This window comes from Nansenia antarctica (genome assembly GCF_963989245.1).
Source record: "Nansenia antarctica genome assembly, chromosome: 4".
Taxonomy (NCBI): Eukaryota; Metazoa; Chordata; class Actinopteri; order Argentiniformes; family Microstomatidae; genus Nansenia; species Nansenia antarctica.
This window is the reverse complement of record NC_137689.1, coordinates 50,395,730-50,415,141: the sequence shown is the minus strand read 5'-3', so window position 1 is coordinate 50,415,141 and position 19,412 is coordinate 50,395,730. Positions and strand designations below refer to the sequence as shown.

Genomic DNA, 19,412 nt, shown 5'->3' with positions numbered 1-19,412 from the left:
TGGACAAATAGTTAGTTAATCTATGCATGCATCTATGACCATGGTGGCGCACTGTTGAACATGGCTAAACAATTGCAATGCTGCTTTACAGTGGAGCTTTGGTGTTCGATTCACAATCAGAGACAAAAGCCATTTATGACAAGTAGGAAGTCTTTGAGCTAACCTCTCAACATAAGAAAATGTATTATCTTCTCTATCCAATACAGGTGACAGGCGATACAGTTTACAACATGCTCAGATTAGCTGAGGTGGAATGTAATAATGAAGAGAGACCTCTGAATCCACACAAGATCAGAAGCACTGAGGTATGTTCTGTTAGGTAATACCTTGCTAGGTAATAATGTTAGCTATAGCTATCTGACCCAGTGACTAACACTGACAGATATTGATAGCTTACAGCTGTCAATCTAGAGGGGGAGTGGTTGGGGGTGGGGTTAACCAGCTATTGTTACCGCCCATTACCTAGCTGTGTTAAGGTGTGAAAAAGAAAAAAATCTTTGAGCAGCTTTTTGTCAGGATTGTGATTTCAGCGGTAGCAACATTCAAATACTCATGTCGCCTTCAATTTGTTTCCGATTTCAATGTATGACATATCATTTGAAAGCTGTAACAACAATCTGTAGTTTAAGAACATGACATGAGTAAAACTGACTTTGTCTTACACACACTGCAGTTGTGTTTACACATCGGTGCCTAAAGTCATCGCATCTCCATAGGTGTTACATTCTCCATTTGATGACATCATTCCGCGTGAAACCAAAAAAAGCAAAAAGGACAAAGACAAAGAGGAGGGGAAGAAGTCTCAGTCCAAAGCAACAAAGTAAGGCTTTCATTCACCCCATCTCCTTTTCTGCCCTTCACTCTTATTTGTTAAAATCACTATCACATAGTCTCTGTGGCCAAGGTGTAGATGTGGTAGCTATGGACAAATGCCTTATTTGTTTTGTTAGGAACTTCAGTCTGTTGTCGTTTGGCGAGGAGGCCGAGGAAGAGGAGGAGATGGTGAATCAAGTCAGCCAGGTAACGTTTTTATTTTCAGCTTATTTATTTATTTCAACCATGCGTGATCCGACTTACTGTCTCCTTACTTAATGTCTCCTCCTCATTATTGTCTTGATTCTTAAAAATCCATGTCAAATGAATTCCTTCATTGTCTTTGTGTATGCAGACACTGAAAGGAAAAAGCAAAAGCAGTCATGACTTGCTGAAGGATGATCCGAGGTTGAGCTCTGTCCCTGTTGTAAGCAGGTACACTGACACGCAGTCATTCCCATGTTGTTTTCCTCATGTAGGCCTATTGCTGTAGCTAATGCATTTCAACAACTGGGCATTCATCACACTGCGTTTTATTGCCTTGGTATGCTAATGGTTGACACTGATTCATATTTATTCTGTGTTGAAAGGGAAAAAGACAAGGGTGCGACTGGAGATGCAGCAGAGGTATGCTCCAATACCCCTTTGGTGTTTATCCATTCAGTTCATTCCGTGAACCCATAAGACACAGTCACTACTTCATCATTGAAACACATCTCGAAAAGCGTCTCAGAAAAAACATCTCTGAAAAGCATCTCTCCTTTCATTTGTGTTTTCTGTCCAGGATGAGGATGATGAAGCCGAAGGGGACATGGAGGCGGATGAAGAGTATGACTCTGATGAGAGGGCGGAGATGAGGGAGCGTATCTCTAAAAAGCTAAAGAAAGGCAAGCCGGAGGGAAAGACAGAACCCAGCGAGGAGGAGAGAGGAAAGAAGCCCAATCGCAGGTAGAATTAGATTTGCACAAATTTACTCCACCCAGTCTGTGGACCAGTGGCTAATCTCCTGTTTTCTTCAGTTTTCCAACAGGTGGCAGGCTTGTATAAATTAAGTCAGTCACTGAAAACAGTCATGCCATTTATCCTTTATCCACTCTTTAGCACCCCCCCCCCCCTTTATTTGTGTGCTTGTGAGATGCTTAGGTCCCCTTTACTGATGGCTGTAGAGTATTATATTTGTCCATTGACACCTTGGTGTCTGAGGTTTCTGTTGAGTCTGTGAAAAGCTATCGTGGATGTAATAAGGTAGATTGACCTGGGGGAGGCGATGTTGAGCTGTGTCAGGGCAGTCGATCAAGTACAAGAGATGCCACACTAACCCAGCTCAGCTGAATTTCCTTCTTGTCAACAGCTAGGTTCACAGGTAGATGGAAATACATTTTGAGTTTTTCAAACTGAAATAATCTTATATAGAGGTACTGTAGTGAGTTTCAGCAGCTTTGCAATAATGAGTAACATTACAATGCATAGTTAATGCATAGTTTGTAAACAGTTTGTAAAATATCTATAATTAGTTGACAGACAGTTTATATGTGTATCAGCTGTAACTGCTTTAACGTTTACTTGACTGACTGCCACGTAGAGATAAAACATTACAATGTTTATGGTGATGACTTTTCTTGACCGCTGCCTAGGAGTGGGTCTCACTGATGCCAGGGTGTTGATAAGGCCTAGTGACACAGTCAGCCAAGCAGAACTCCCCCTGCTGCTGCTCCTAACACCCACCTCAAGCCCTCTGGACCGACTTCAATGGACCCAGCCAGGTCCTGCTAGGTGAAAGAGAAATGCTGGCGCCCAAACCAAATGACTTACTCTGCTGTGGTAGAGGCAAACAGCAGCCCTATGCCAACTTTGCCTGAGAAAAGAGCGAGGGGGGGGGGGGGGGGGGATTGGCCTAAGACAGAGAGAAAGAGAGAGGGGGAAAAGGACTGGGAGAGACACTGAAAGAGAGAGTTAGACCGAGGCAGATAGTGATATGGACAGGCAGATAGATCCATCCCAAACTTCAATCCATTGTCTAAGATCAGTGACTGGGAGGGTTACAATGATGGTTAGGGTGAGAGTGAGGGCTAGAGTTTGGTAAGGCAGTGATGGAAATTGGGTTGAACCCGGGAGTGAACTTGTGTTATTGGTGTTAACATACTGTAATGTCAGCATCCAGGGCACCCCCCCCGTGACTTCATCTCAACTCCATTATTGTCTGTTCCTCGAACTCCATCAGATTGGAAAAGCAATAAAAAAAAAAAGATAGTGAGATCATAGGTGTTAATCATACAAAGCACTTTGGCAACGACGTTGTTCTTCCGTAGCTTTGTAGCTTCCTTAGCTTGTCTTAAATGCAGCATTTATCTCAAGTTTCGGATCGGGTGAACATTTTCTACAGGTAGAAAAATCACATTCTCAGTCCTAGTCCTAGTTCATACCTCCTGTCCCCATGCTACTCTCCCACAGTAGCCTTATCATAAATCATGTTGTTATCTGACTGTGTGTTATTTTACCCCTCATAATCAACACACCCTTCTCTCATTAAAGCTAATAGGATAAGGACTGGGCCCCAGTCAGCTGTTGTGCTGTGATTGACAGCCTGCCCAATGCAGACAGACTGTAGTATATTAAACACAAGCGCAGATTGTTTGGCTACAAGAACTGTAACCCAACACAGTGGTTTGTCTTGGCAGAGAATCAAAGAGTAGGCTGGTAGGTACAGTGTTGGTACAGGACAAAGGGGGCATTGTTGGAGGCTGAGCCTCCCCTCTCCCACCAGCGTTTGGCCTGGGCTTTCAACTGCTCTGTAGGCAAGGAGAGGAGCAAGGGCTGGTGTCTGGTCACCTGGGAGAGAGAGGAGGAGAGGAGGAGATCTGAGAAGTGTTCTACTACAGGGCTCCGATTGTCTTGTCTGTCTCTGGGTCTCTGTCTCACCCTTTCTGGGTCTTTCTGTCTGTCTGTCTCTCTGGCCCTTTTTTCCCCCTCTTCCTCGCTTTCTCTCTCTCTTTCTCTCTGCGATACTGTCTCAAGAAGATACAAGTGCTTTTTGATTGCTTGGCCCTCTATTGTAATTTCTTTATGCTCAATTGTAGGGGACACAACTGAAGGACAGTCTTCTCCTTGTGTGTGTGTGTGTGTGTGTGTGTTGTGTGGTGTGGTGTTTCTCCCCACAGCAGGCTTCAGGTGAGGTGGTAAAACAGTGACTACATCCTTCCTGTCAAAGTCAAGTCTGAGTAGACAAACTTGACAATTACGAATCTCGTTGAAACCCAATTAGTTGTCACATCAACGTCTTTACTCTATTGGCAGGCAAGTGTTTCCCATTGTTGTGCAGCATTCCATTTTCCTCAGCAGCATAAGACTTTTTAGAAGTGATATTTTCACCTAATGTAAATTCACAATTCTTGGATTTAACAACAGTCAATTGGTTCTGTCCGAGAGAGAGTGATACACTTTGCAGGCTCTCCCAAATATGTGGAACTGAAGGGATACAGTGTTAAATGCTTTATATTACCAGAGTATCGTGCCATACACTTCTCATATTATTCTCCTCTGATTACCACATCATCTGGTTATTATAAGTGACAGTGTTTCCTCCAGGATTTTTCACATTAGTGGCGGAGCGGTTGTCTTTTTTTTTCTGCGTGCACGCGCATAAAACGCGCACTGGCGCTCAAAACAAGGACGTAGTTTCACCAAAAACTAGAGGGTGGCAACAATTATAATTTCTTAAATAGCGGTTAAGTCATTAAAGCCGAGCAGGTGATTTTATATAGAAGGTGATCAAATAGCAATATATCCTACAGCTGCAGCGGAACATACGGAACGCGCATTACACACACACACACACAGAAAGATCAATACGAAGTAGGCCTACATGAGAGTACACGCACAAAACCGTCTAACGTTACTCATTAACTGTTTACACAAGTAAAATCACAGTGTGACAGTCAGATGGAGCATTCGGTAAACAACAACAGCAAGGTAATGCTATCAGTTGAGTTAAAGAAAACCAACTCTTACCTTTGAGGACACCAACATGAGACCTGCTTACCCGTACCTCCCCCGTTCTGTTCGTGGTGATTTTAGAGGCAATAGATTATTTTTGCCCCGCGCTTATTGCTATGAATAGTTCGAAGCTAGGTGCTTGCACGTTAGGTGCGAGAATGCTCGGTTAACCCATTAGCGGGAACATTATTTGTTTCACAAAATAGGCTGATTTAATTGACCATGAACATCAGAGACATACATTACGAATGTTCATTTAAAATACTCTATACTGAGCACTGGTATAAGAACATGAACCAGAGAACAGCAGTAAATGCAATAACCCACAGTCGTCGCTGATGATGTTGCATTTTCGATTAGGATACGGGAAAAAAGGCACCGGCGACGGGCTAAAAGAGAAATCCAAATGTCCCGCTAAGTTCGGACCAATCACAAAACTGTTTTGAAAGCGCGTCGCCTCGCGCCGCGCGCCTGTTGAGAGCGATTCAGTCTCGATTGCAGTGCGAACACAAACGACGAGGTTAATTGCAACATTGTAACATATTGTAAATAACTACGCCCTAAATCGTAACGAAATGTTGGTCTGGAAGCGGCCTAAATCTAGCTTCAATCTACTTTTTTTCTGTTCTCCGGTCATAATAACTCGCTGCCTTTCTGCGCAGCCTGAATCAAAGTGGACTGTCTGAATCAATTAGTGGCGGAGGAAATTCATTCGTGGCGGCCCGCCACGAATAAATGCATATAGAGGAAACACTGAGTGATGATGAGAAATATATATTTATTTATTTGTCTTATCAGGCCTTTATGTATTTCTCACATCATTATCCATATTAGTAGTATATCAAGCTGTATATCCTGATTCGGATACAGGTAGTGACATCAATCCCATTTGTCGTACCTAGAGTATAATGCACTACCCAGACAGATAAACACTTCATCACATCACTATTGATGAAGTCAGGTTTCCTCCTGTTTGAAGTGTCCAGGGACTCTTTGAGGGGGTTGATTTGAAAAAGACCCCGTTGAAAGTGAGTCCCGAAAGCAGTGCATGTGGTAGCCGCCACTTTTAAACCCGACGGGGCATGACTGGAGAAGCAAAACGCTTCCATATGGCTCTGGGACACAGCGTTAACGGCCTCTGCCAGCAGGCCCCTGGCTCTCCTGCTCTTTCCTCCCTCTGTAGTCCTAACCATGGCCCAGCTAGAGAGGCACTTTCTAGACACAAATTACATTTTTTTTAGCACTCAATCATAAACCCTTACCCCATCCATATCCCGAACCCTCGCCCCCTACATTTAGAACAATCCTCTCATGAACTTGTGAGTTCCTTCGGACTATTGCTAAATATTTCCCTTTTTTTAGTACGGCCACCTAGTGACTTGATGAACAGTGAATGGATTATTGAGGAGTAGTTTGATCATAGGGTTCTAATGACCACGTGGGGCCAGGATATAGAGTTGATTTTCTTACGTACGGCACCCTGCTCCTCACAGTGTGCCTATGTTAGTAGTCTTGTTGTCGCCAGAGGAATATCTGATGATGTCCTTCTAGATGATGTCATGAATGTGTTGTTTCTAACTACAAGATATGGTGGTTAGGAACTAGGGGGGCAGGGTCTGGTGAGGAATATCAGAGGTGGTCTTGGTGTGTGGGCAGACTTGGAAGCCTTCACTCTTCTTGGACGTCTGCTACTATGGCCTTGCTGATACCGTACTTGTGCACACTTGGCAATCTCTACTCTCTCCACACACATTTCTCAAACTTTCCTCCGTTTTATTAGGCTTTGGGTCCCAAAGGTGCGTCATATTGTGGTCTGCTATGTTTAATGTGGCCAAAATTGACTCCCTGGTTGTTGTCATGGAGCTGTAGCCTTCAGAAATGTTAAATTGACCAGGGGTTGAACTGAAGGAGTGTAGTTGTGGTATGGCCTTGGTGAAAGTGTAATTTATGCTATGCTATGTATTACCTTTTATTCACAGTTTAAGTTGCCCCTATACCTGTGTAGTAATTACTCTATTCTATTTTTTTAAATAAACAAAACAATGTACAATTGTAATTGCTTTTTAATTGCATAGTAACGGAGTCGAGTGGTTTGCGTTATACACTAATGTAACAACACAAACCACTCAACCCCATACAGTACTTTTCCACCGATTATTCCTATGTAACGTTGTTAACATTCACCTCACACTGTCCATTCAGTTTGGTCCAGGTGACCATCTGGTTGAGTGAGTCAAAGGCCACATATCAGTCAGTTCATAGGTTAAAGCCAGACCGTCACTATGGGCTTCTTCTGAGAACAAAGGAAGCGTGCGTTGTGGTTTCAGCAGACATTCCTTCAGCCCTGTGAACAATGGAAACGGCATGTAAGTGGGACACCAGACACCTCCTGCCCAAGTGGCCGTCCCCTGGACACTGTCACCGTGGGGTAATTGGTTGCACCTGTCTCTTGTCATCGGTCATATTCCAGTGCTCTCTCAAGGAAAGGTCGTAGAGATCAGCAAAGCATTGGCTACTTTTTTTTGTGGAAAACCGCAAGAGATAATCCAGTTCTTGGCAGCAGGGCTGTGTGTGTTTTGGAACTGCCAGGTTTAGGGATCTCTGGCCCGCTGTAGCATGTCTACCCTGTATGGGCCACTCTCTCTAGGGAAGCAGCTCTAGATTCCGACGTGTTAGAATTTATATGTGTTTCATTGGCTGAGAGGAATGAAAAACCTGCCGGAATTCAGTTGGATGGTGGTATTGTTTACCATAGAGATCTATGTGGTTTATCATCTTTTGATACCCATTTGAGATGAAATAGTATCCCCTGTAAGTGTTTATTTTTTGTAAACCTGTATAAGAACTATATCTCAAAGGGAAACCTCACCTGTAGTCCTGTCCATCACAACTTTAAACTTGTGCTTCGTTGAAAAGTTTGTACCATTCAAATATGGAGTGTCTTGATCCTGAAGAAATAGCAACCATTTGTAGTTTGTTGAAGGGTACCACTAGAGTTGTGTTTCCTAGTCCTACTGTACCTGGGCAGCCACCAGTTGGCCAAGTCAACCAGCCAATCCTGCCCTCTCATTACCCTGTCAGATAGACCATGTCAGACCGAGGAACCTCACTCTGCTGCCTGGATAATGTGGTGGACGGTCCAGATCAGTCTGCAAAGTCATGCAAATTCCTGTGTTGCGGTCGGATTCCTCCGCTCCAGCTCCTTGGCTATTGACCAAGCCATGGAGTGCCCCTCGAGGGGAGTTCAACCAGCCATCTTGTTATTTCAGCACATTCATCCATCGCAGTCATAAGAGTGGTTTTAATGTGGCTGGATTCCACTGTTGTCTCGGTCCACACACTCGCAGACAGAAGCTGGTATCCTCTCTGAATCACTAGAGCCGTCAGTGGAGATGCCCTGGATAGGAGACACAGTCATGATGTTTGGCTCATCAACGTTTCATACTTGAAGTCTGTGCTGACCACACGGCAGCTGATTTGCTTCTGATAGAGGGATATGTGTTTTGTTTCAAATCTAACTTCCACTGAACTTCTGTCTCGAGACTAAGTGTCTCCGTCAGCAACACAGTAACATAACTAAACAAGGTGAAGAAGACGACGAAGAAGAAAAACTCTCGGTCTGTAGAGGAACCTGGGAGACACAGAAAGGCAGCAGGCTTAACGTCCAAATTGGTTAAACTCAGAGACGAGCCGTAGAGGCCTCATTGCTGGCCTAGGAGAGTTGAGTCCTTCTGGCTGTCTGAGAGCTCTGCCGGGCGTTGGAGGGTTAAACGCGGGGCACTGATTCATGAGAGTGGTTGGTCCGTAGCCAGTCCACTTTGTGTGCTTTCTTTATGAAAAGTAAATCATCCACAGCTCCCTGGGTTTCGCTTATTTGAATTGTCTGAATGAGCGACAATCGCTGGCAGCCCCTTAGAGACGAGAGCCGCCGGGGAGTGACGAAAAGCTTTTCCTCTGCTCAGAGGAGGATTCCTAATGTATATAGCCTAGCGTATGCCGGGGCTGTCTGTCTGGCACCCCTGGACCACATCTGAGAGTCTTTGCTTTTTCTTCTTCTAGTTTTCTGAGATGACAGTCCCCTTCCCTGCTGGCAGGTGGAGAGGGCCTGTTGAATGGCTGTCATTGTGCTGGGGATGGATGGAGGGGGTGGAGGGGATGGATGGATGTGTCTTCCCCCCCGGCTGATGGATAGGAGGGAGGGAGGGAAGGAGGGAGGGAGGGAGAGTCAGAGACAGAGGGCACACTCTGGCGCTCCTTCAAAGCATTCTCTCATTAACACATACTCAAAGGCTGAGATCCACCCGCTAACACAAGGGCACTGTATTCACAGTTATTGAATGAAGTGTTATTCCTCGTTTTGGCTTGGCTATGAATACCTACCTCACCTTCGCCTAGAAGTGGGGCACACCTTGCTTGTGCTTTGTTATTTTTAACCATATGGGTGGACTTGAGCACTTTTTTCAATCTTTAGCAGCTCTATTTTTGGGAGCATTTTCCGTTTTAAAAACCATAATTAAGAATTATTACTGCCTTCACCATAGGCGTGAACTTTCATGATATCTGCTTCTCTTCAAAATACTCTCCCCAGCAAATGTTTTTGGACTACCATACCATTTTTGGTTTCTTTGCAGAGGACTTGTCAGTGTTATCTGTGATCAGTCTGGTCCAAAACTGTGATTTGAAATGTGATATTTTTCCTCTATGCAGCCAGTCGGGGGGAGAGATGTTACCTGTGTGTTGAAACAAAAGAATTTGTGGCGTTGCGATGTGAGGGCTTTGGGAGGAATTTGCTGAGCCTCAAGGAGTGCATTAACAGGTGTTGCTGGGTCTTTTCCCGTCTTCTCTGGCTCCTCTCCTTTATTGGCACTGAGACCGCCGAGCCGATTGTTTGGCTGTTGCCGTGGATATGTCTTTCTTGTTTTGCAAATGGCAGCATGTCAAGGCAAGCAGAAAATGATCACTCAGTCAAAAGTTGTCCCCCCCCCCCCCCCTCCCTCTGTAGAATATATAGGGTCTGTCTAGATACGTTTGAAACCCAAAGATCTCTGTACTGATAATGAGCTCGAGCTGTCGTTATGGTAACAACAACTCGATGGCTCAGAGAGTCAAATAGAGTTGAACGTTTTCAACAAGTTGGTCTCTCAGAAGTGGACGTCTAGTTCCTGGGAGATGAGAGGAGTCTCATAAAACATCAGAAGTCTGTTGCTTTTGGTAGCGTCTCCTTTTCGCTGTGTCTTGTACAGTTTTACTGATAACAGGATGGATTATACCCACAGGCAGAATGAATATAGACACTCATTAATTAATGTCCCAGAATATCTCTTCAGTATCATGACATTGATTAAAACATTGAAGTAGCGTGTTTCCCCCGTATGTGAGACGGAGTTCCTAATGCTCCTTGAGACAACATGGATGACCTTATTTTGCTTGTCTTCCCCAAAACAAGCTCGATGGCTCAGGAAATGAGCCTGCCGTCCAGGCTTTAAGACGGGGGGGGGGGGGGGGCTGAGCAGGCGACCATCTTCAGAGGTCTCCAGCCGTGGCCCAGGCTGCTTCTGTCTACCACCTCTTCTTCTGAGAACTTTCTCTGTAACCCGCTATGACAGTCTCTCTGCAGGACAGGAGAGGAAGAGAGAAAAAAAAAAAAACATGCCTCTGGATCTCTCATAGCTCATACCTTAGGCCCCCACAAACAGCAGGGAAGCCGTGGACATGGAAGAGACACAATATCAAGTCAACCACAATAATTAATTTTACCGAGGCTCTTACAAGGTCAACACATCAGACATCCCTCCTCGGTTTGATGCCTCAAATTTTTTCCCTCTCAGAGAGGAGGGCTGGAGGAAAAGCTGGAGAGGTACGGAGGGAGGGATAAAAGGTGCAGAGAGAGGGAGAGAGAGAGAAAAAAAACGTGTGTCGGTTCAGAGAAGCAGATGTTAGAAACAAAGGCAGCCATTGTTTCGTCTGGAGATGCTTCACGTGTTTCTGGGCCAGGGGCCCAGGCTCTGCAGCTTACCTGTGCTTTGTGGCTCCGCGAGAGAATGGGACCAAAACAGAGCTGTCAGGCCGTATGAAAATATTATTATTTCCTAACATAAGATACCTGCTCGGTAACTGGCAGCGGTCTCAATCATGTTAAAGGAGAACAGTATGAGGAGGATTGTTGGCACTTGGTGCAGACTTCCTCTCCAGCCTTCCTGAAGCTTGGGCTTTCGGGCGCCGTGCCAACAGGGACCTCACCTCACACCCAGGAAGCCAGGATCTGCCTTGGCCTGCCCTTATCAGCTGGTTAAAGGTTTCGTCAGGGAGGGCTGGACACCACAAGTGCCTTCAGTGTTTAATCTGGTGCCGCTGGAAGATAGATGACAAACTGATGACAGGAAGAGCTGTATTACAGGCAAGAGTGTTTCAATTGTGTTTATTTAGCTAACGTATTAGATGTATTAGAGTATGTGGGGAAAGTTTTTGTTGTGACTTGGACGTTACCGCATCACTGTTTCTGCCATCGTAGCACATTGTTTTTCAACAAACATTTTCACAGATTTTCGGTAAATTTTTATAGATCCAATATTACCACAGCTTATGTCACAATCTTGTCCTGTGTATTATCTTGGAGTATTGTTGGCTGTCTATCTTGGCTGAAAAGGTCCTAGAAAGTGTCTCCACTCTAGCACATTTTGAGTGAAATACCCCCATCATTTCAGGTTCATAGGCTCCATAAAAATAAAACATATTTGAGACCCTCTGAAGACGTAGTACTTGTTTTATTAGGTATGCGGAGTAGCAGTCTATAGAATAAACATTGATATAAATGTACTTGGGGGGAAATAATTACGATAAGGAGAGCAATATTATAATTTTTTTGTTTTGTTTTGTTTTTAAACCGAAGGTATGACTACAGCCACAATGGGACATGCATTTTTTTTAACTGGGAACAAATTGGAGCCAGTTTGAGAGCAGTTTCCGCCCTCTCTAGCACTTAATTTAGTTCATTTGCTACACCACCACACTAAGGATCAGTAACTTGTTACGCAGAAAGATATGGACTTTTCTCTGCTTGAGTTTTATAGGCCTGTGTTGTAGCCGCTCAACCACAACATCCCTTCTAGTGTTGCCAGAACCCTGGCCTGCCTGGAAGCTGGGGTGAACACTCGTTCTAATAAGGCGCCACTCGATTTATTAGAGAAAAACTCGCTTTTAATGTACATATTTCCCCCTGACACATGTATGGAAGTGCTGCCTATGATCGTTGTGTGTTTTATGCATGTTTTATGAATGCTCCAACACACACATATTCCCCATGTTAGGCTCATTAGGTTGTGAGAGGCGGTGGAGTCGTTGGAACAATAAGTATTTGTTTTTCAAGGTCCGGAACAAAAACACTTAACTGTTCTGTGTTTTTTCTTTTCTTCTCTGGAAAGTTTAGTGTGAATAATAATCGACTAGAGGACATGAGAGCACATGCTGATGAATTAGCAATGCGACCAGATATGGAGATTCACACTCTGTCCCATCATTGTAGCCTTTGCTCATATCCATCTTATTGTATAGAGAAATGATACCATTCAATTCAGATAACTTTGGTTTTGTTGTGTACGTGGATGCTTTCATTCTCTGTGTTCCTGATTCAGTTCTCCTCTGCTCCCCCCACAGTGAGGAACTGCGTAAAGAGTCTCGTCAGTTGAAGAAGGATCTACAGGCCATCAAGCAGAGAAAAGAGGACAGCCTCAAACCCCCAGCAGAGGAGGAAGCAGACAATGAGGGTATGTCACTGCCTCCATTACCGTCTCTGTTAAATATGTATACCCCGTTAGCTAAAATACTTCTATGTGTGGTTGATCCTAGCCCAGACCTCTGGTTGATCCTAGCCCAGGCCTCTGGTTGATCCTAGCCCAGACCTCTGGTTGGTCCTAGCCCAGACCTCTGGTTGATCCTAGCCCAGACCTCTGGTTGGTCCTAGCCCAGGCCTCTGGTTGATCCTAGCCCAGGCCTCTGGTTGATCCTAGCCCAGGCCTCTGGTTGATCCTAGCCCAGACCTCTGGTTGGTCCTAGCCCAGACCTCTGGTTGATCCTAGCCCAGGCCTCTGGTTGATCCTAGCCCAGACCTCTGGTTGGTCCTAGCCCAGACCTCTGGTTGATCCTAGCCCAGACCTCTGGTTGATCCTAGCCCAGGCCTCTGGTTGATCCTAGCCCAGACCTCTGGTTGGTCCTAGCCCAGACCTCTGGTTGATCCTAGCCCAGACCTCTGGTTGATCCTAGCCCAGGCCTCTGGTTGATCCTAGCCCAGGCCTCTGGTTGATCCTAGCCCAGGCCTCTGGTTGATCCTAGCCCAGACCTCTGGTTGGTCCTAGACCAGGCCTCTGGTTGATCCTAGCCCAGGCCTCTGGTTGATCCTAGCCCAGACCTCTGGTTGGTCCTAGCCCAGACCTCTGGTTGATCCTAGCCCAGGCCTCTGGTTGATCCTAGCCCAGGCCTCTGGTTGATCCTAGCCCAGGCCTCTGGTTGATCCTAGCCCAGACCTCTGGTTGGTCCTAGACCAGGCCTCTGGTTGATCCTAGCCCAGGCCTCTGGTTGATCCTAGCCCAGACCTCTGTTTGATCCTAGCCCAGACCTCTGTGGCTGATTGTCTGTACCTCAGCTTCGGCCTCAATTTCTCTCCCTCATATGTGAAAAGCAAGAGCAGGGTGGAGGGTGGTCCATGCCACATTCTCCTGCAGGGTACACATATGTAGACAGCCATCAGACCTCCCCTATTATCAACCCCAGGGTCTTGCATTTTTGTCTGAAAAATAGAATAAATTGCTGAGTTGCCCCCATAGTGTAAATACCTCTTGTTGTTGGTGGTTGGTTAGCAGCTTGGCCCAGGGTGACTGGTTGTTTTTCTCCTCACCACAGAGCAGCCCCGCAGCCCCATAGCGCCCACAGTCTCCTGAGTGTTTGTCGGTACACCCGTCGATGATGAAACATAGTTTTAAACAATTTTGAAAACCACTTTGGCTGTAAGTTAAGTATGGCCGCAAGGCTCAGGATTGTGTCTACATTGTTTTGCAACAAAACAAATTGTCCATGGGGTCTTGTGGGTTCTATTATGCCAATCTAACTCGGGGGGGGGGGGGGTCACAACAAGGCGGTTTGAAGTTCATGAGCTGCTCTCATCTCTCAGACACTGTTATTGTCTCTGAGTGTCTGATGATGCCTCTAACTTAACTTAATCTCCCAAATAGCAGACCAGCAGCCTATGGTGAGTTACAGCTGATTCTGTTTGTCTCACAGTTTGAGGCTGGATTCCGACTAGAAAACATTGTTTTTGTTTTCTTGGTGGGTCGGGGGGGGGGTCACAAGAAAACTACAAAAAGCGTTGGTGTAGGCCACAGCATGAACATTTGGTAGCCACTGACCTAACTGACATTTACTCCCAAGTTCCCCCCCACTGACTTTAGCTTCTCTACTGTCTTCCATTTACACCCTCCCTGTTGTCGAGGTAGTTCAGGAAGCATTTATGTGTGTCTCTGGCTGCTGAGCTGAGAGGACAGGAGACCCTTTGAAGGGTCCTCTCATTACATTGATGTCTGAAAGTTAATTCCGTAGGATGGAATCTTTAGATGTCACGGGCCAGTGGCCACCGCAGGGGAGCCGGATATCTGCTTAAATGCTGTGAATCCTGAACCTCAGCTGAGGCAGAAGAATGCACTGTGATACGGTGGGAGGTTGTTTCCTCTCATCTCTCGGGATAGTGACTTTTGTGAAAAATTGTAGAACCGATTACCTGCTGTTTCCACTGCAGAAACCTAGATCAACCTTACTCAAGACTAGTTGAGCGTCTATTTCACTTCATCTTCATCTTGTTCAAACGGTTTCTCAAGCTCTTCAGATTTGCTCTGGTAAACCTTTGACCTTCATATAGCTTTGCAGGGAGAGGCTGTTGTATATTGTTGTTCTTACACTGAATACCCTGTGGGAGCAAAGATCATCTGAACTCTGGTTGTGACCTGATCAGCTCAGAGAAGGCCCCTGTTCATCTGTGGGACTGAGTGTATAAGGTTTGGATTGAATCCCATGGCATTACTTACATTAAATTACATTGTACGTACAATGGTTTTGTATGATTACCTCACAGATCTGCTATTAAGACAGAGACATTCCTTCGAATACCATACGTACAGTGCCCTTCGTAATTATTGGGAGAGTGATTTTTACTTTTTTGGGCTCTATAATCCAAAATATTACATTTCAAATAGAACAATTAATATGAGGTTAGTACAGATTGTCAGCTTTTCATTTGAGGGTATTTGTATCAGTATTGGTTTCACAATTTAGAAACAAGAACACTTTTTATACATAGTCCGCCTATTTCGTGGCACCAAAAGTGTTGGGACAATTGGTTGGACTGGTGTTTCTGATTAGTCAGGTATGTTTTGTCTAATCATTTGTGCAGGCATAAGAGAGCTGTCAATGTCTTGTGTTGATCCTAAGCTTTGCATTTGCTTTTGGAGTCAGCTATTGGTGTCTGTCAACATGTGAACCAAAGAGGTGTTAATGAAAGTCAAGAAAACCATCATGAGGTCAAAAAAGAAAGAAAGAAAAAAAGAAAAGAAAAAGGGCTGCCGCCAAAACCATAGGCTTATCAAAATCAACAGTTGGAAGAAAAAAACCTAAACAACTGTTCAACAGGTCAGGAACACTCCAGGAGGTCGGCACGGATGCGTTAGAGACTACCATCCGCAAAAGACAGAACTACAGAGGCTACAATGCAACGTGCAAACCACTAGTTAGCCCCCAAAACAGGACAGCGTATAGCTAATAAAAAAGTGCTTAAGTGGCCTTCTCTGGAAAGTTTAGTGTGAGTTCTAGACAGATGAGACCAAGATGAACATGTATCAGACTGATAGCATGATGTGGAATGTTTGTAGAGACAAAAGGAACTATCCAAGATCCACAGCACCTAATCTGTGGAATACAGTATGGCGTTATGGCTTGGACATGCATGGTTATTTGTTGATGTAACTGCTGACGGCAGCAGCAGAATGAATTCTGAAGTGTACAGAAACATCTTGTCCGCTCAAGTACAAGCAAATGCCTCCAATCTCATTGCACAGCTCTTCATCATACAGCAAAACAATAACCTCAAACATACTACCATAGCAACTCGGGGGGTTTTCAAGGCCAAAAAGTGGAAAATTCTTGACTGGTCAAGTCAATATCCAGATGTAAATCCATTTGAACATGCATTTAATTTGCTGAAAATTAGACTTACGGCAAAAAGACCTCAAACAAATAACAACTGAAGATGGCTGCAGTACAAGCCTGGCACAGCCAGCGTCTGGTGGGGTCAATAGGTTGCAGACTTCAGGCAGTTGTTGCATTTAAAGAATTTGTAACAAAAAATACTAAACATGAGTATGATTTGGACATTATATTTATCAGTCCCAATACTTTTGGTTCCCTGATACAGCAAGACTATTCACAAAAAGCATTGTTGTTCCTAAATGATGAAACCAATATGTACACAAATCCCCTAAAATAAAAGCTGACAATCTATACTTCAATCTCATAGTAATAGTTTTATTTCAAACATATAACATATAGAGCCAAAAGAAGAAAAAATGCTTTACTGTTCCAATAATTACAGAGGGCACTATATATGACCATGCATTTGAATACACTTTGGGCATTCCTTACATTGTTGCGGGAAAGAGAGGGGTATTGTTCTTTTACATGTTCAAAAAGAGATGAGGTTTGAAGAGGACCATTAGACCCTAACAAGTTTAGAATTTCTGAATGTTGGCAGAAGTATGGTGTGTTTGCAAAGCTTTTTGCCCTCCGACGTGTTTTCTGAACAGCTTTTGATAAATTAAAGTGTGACAAAATGGTTTGGGAAAAAAAACTGGCTTGTTTTCTCAGCTTGCCAAAAAACACTATTGATAAATACACACGGGAAGACTAAAGAACACTAGATTTGTCTTTGTCTTATTTTTTTTTTATGAGAATGAAATTGCAGAGGATGGAATTCTAGTCCTGCTTGCGCACATGTTGTGCTTGGATGGAGTCCCCTTCTGCTGCTTGGCCAAGAGAGGTCATGGACCGTTTAGAGTAGGCATGTTCACCTTCATCTCCAAGAAAATACCAGAAAAAAAAACAAGAAAAGGGAGCTCTAGCATATCTATTTGGATCAGCTAATGCTAGACATAGGCCATAGCTATACCTCAACACATCATTAACTAAGTGTGTTAGAATATATTAAAATATGTGGTTGGTACTTTTTACCCGCTAATTGTTTTCTTTGTATCACCTACAAAAGGATTTTGACAAAAGCCTTATCTCAAAGGATGTTAAAGGAAAATGCTGTTTTAGAGATGATATGTTAAGTAGGCCTGTATTGGATTGGATTTTAAATGCTCTGATTTTAGTCTTCATTGTTCTTGGTGAGGTATTATCCTTAATTTGAGAGGCTGATATTTTTGACAGGCACACTGTCAGACAGCCATTGGCCTCATGGTTTGGTTACTATCAGGTCTTGAACCTTCCTTCTGGTCTTCTAATGTCCACACAGGCTACACACAGCTACACACAGCTACACACAGCTACACACAGGCTACACACAGCTACACACAGCTACACACAGCTACACACAGGCTACACACAGGCTACACACAGGCTACACACAGCTACACACAGCTACACACAGCTACACACAGGCTACACACAGGCTACACACAGGCTACACACAGCTACACACAGGCTACACACAGCTACACACAGGCTACACACAGGCTACACACAGGCTACACACAGGCTACACACAGGCTACACACAGGCTACACACAGGCTACACACAGCTACACACAGGCTACACACAGGCTACACACAGGCTACACACAGCTACACACAGCCTACACACAGCTACACACAGCCTACACACAGGCTACACACAGCTACACACAGCCTACACACAGGCTACACACAGCTACACACAGGCTACACACAGCCTACACACAGCCTACACACAGCCTACACAGCTACACACAGCCTACACACAGGCTACACACAGGCTACACACAGCTACACACAGCTACACACACCTACACACAGGCTACACACAGGCTACACACAGCTACACACAGCCTACACACAGCTACACACAGGCTACACACAGCTACACACAGGCTACACACAGCTACACACTGGCTACACACAGCTACACACAGGCTACACACACTTTGTGTTCAGTCACAAAAGCAAACACATTCTTCCCCCATGCACGAACAACAGCAGCCCACTGGCTTGGCATCTGGCATCTTATTCAAGGGGAAAAGCCAATTGTCTCCTCAGAATTCACCATGAGGGCTAAAAGAGACATTTGTACCTTTTGAGTTATTATTTTCGACAGACATCTCTTCAATTTTCAAGACATAAATTATAGCATGTTCCTCTAGTCTGGTTTTCTCTTTCTTGGCATAACCGTTGGTTCTGAGAGCCAAAAATAAGAGAGGCACGCTAAAAACCCTGTCCGTTTTATACCCACCCTAAATGATGTGGCAACATTCTTTCTACCACTCCGAGTTATTTATACAGGTTATGCCTGTGTGCTCAGGGTGTTTTATTTCAATGGCGCCTTGTCAGTCAAATTGTTGATGTGAAAGAAAAATTGTAACAAAGAGTGATCTTTGAAATGTCAATTGACTCGTGATTATATGTTGCAGTTAAGTTTGTTTTTTTTCTCTTAAAATATCAATTCACAGGTTTCTGACGAAGGGAGTTCAATTCAACATTTAAGAGTCACTTAGCCTCGTTCAAAAATGTGTGATATGTAGGAATGGGATTTGATTTGGCCAAGTGATTATTAGTTAATAGTTGTCTTGTGATTATTATCCTATTTAGGACAGTTTTACCTCTGGTATTGGAGGCAATATGTACAGTAGCTACAGCCACAGTTCATCTACAGCCCTTGCGTCCCTCGCAACTGGAATCAGAGTCATTAATCGTTTGCTAATAACAGTGGTGGATAGAGCCAGTGGGTGTTGGTGAACTAGTTCTGATGGGTCAGGTGATGGATGAGGGACAGTAACACAGCTTTGATGCCCCAGGCCTCGTTGACTCCTCGTGAGCAAGCGTTGATTGGTAAAGGGGAAAAAGAAACATTTTCCCCAAATGACGAGGCGTTTTGTCGTCCACAACAACCCCCCCGTTGCTACAACATCAGCAGCTTGATTTGTAGCTCTCTCTGGCCAGGTGACAGGAGTGGGGGAGGAATGTAGTTAGAATGGCCATCAAACTCAAAGATAGTACTTAGCGACAACAGCTGGAGAAGGTGAAGTGTGTACCTCATGTAGGACCCGAGGGCATCATCATTCAGCGTCCTGCAAGTCCCAGGCTGCTATGAGGGGCAGAGCGCGAGGGGTGAACGGGAGAGATCTGGAAAGAGATCACTTCTTGCTTCCATAAATCAAAGGAAAAGATTTGCACCTCCAAGCAGCAGGGCAGACTTCCGCGTTGAGTCCAGGGAAGTGCAGAGAGAAAGAGTAGCCCCCACACTTTGCAGGACTGTGTTAGGGGATTCCGATGATTGCTCAGAATTCGGAGTATTCATGGCCTAAATGCCTTGTGAA

General features: G+C 44.6%; 1 protein-coding gene across 1 annotated transcript in view; it reads left to right on the top strand.

The window, feature by feature from the left end:
• Positions 1-19,412, top strand: part of cwc27 (CWC27 spliceosome associated cyclophilin) — a 33,402-nt gene that overhangs the window by 1,684 nt on the left and 12,306 nt on the right. Inside the window, exons 5-11 of the mRNA XM_080529868.1 lie at positions 207-305; positions 717-820; positions 951-1,020; positions 1,169-1,248; positions 1,404-1,440; positions 1,598-1,761; positions 12,460-12,569. Coding sequence (XP_080385994.1) covers positions 207-305; positions 717-820; positions 951-1,020; positions 1,169-1,248; positions 1,404-1,440; positions 1,598-1,761; positions 12,460-12,569 — 664 coding nt within the window. The remainder of the gene's footprint in view (positions 1-206; positions 306-716; positions 821-950; positions 1,021-1,168; positions 1,249-1,403; positions 1,441-1,597; positions 1,762-12,459; positions 12,570-19,412) is intronic.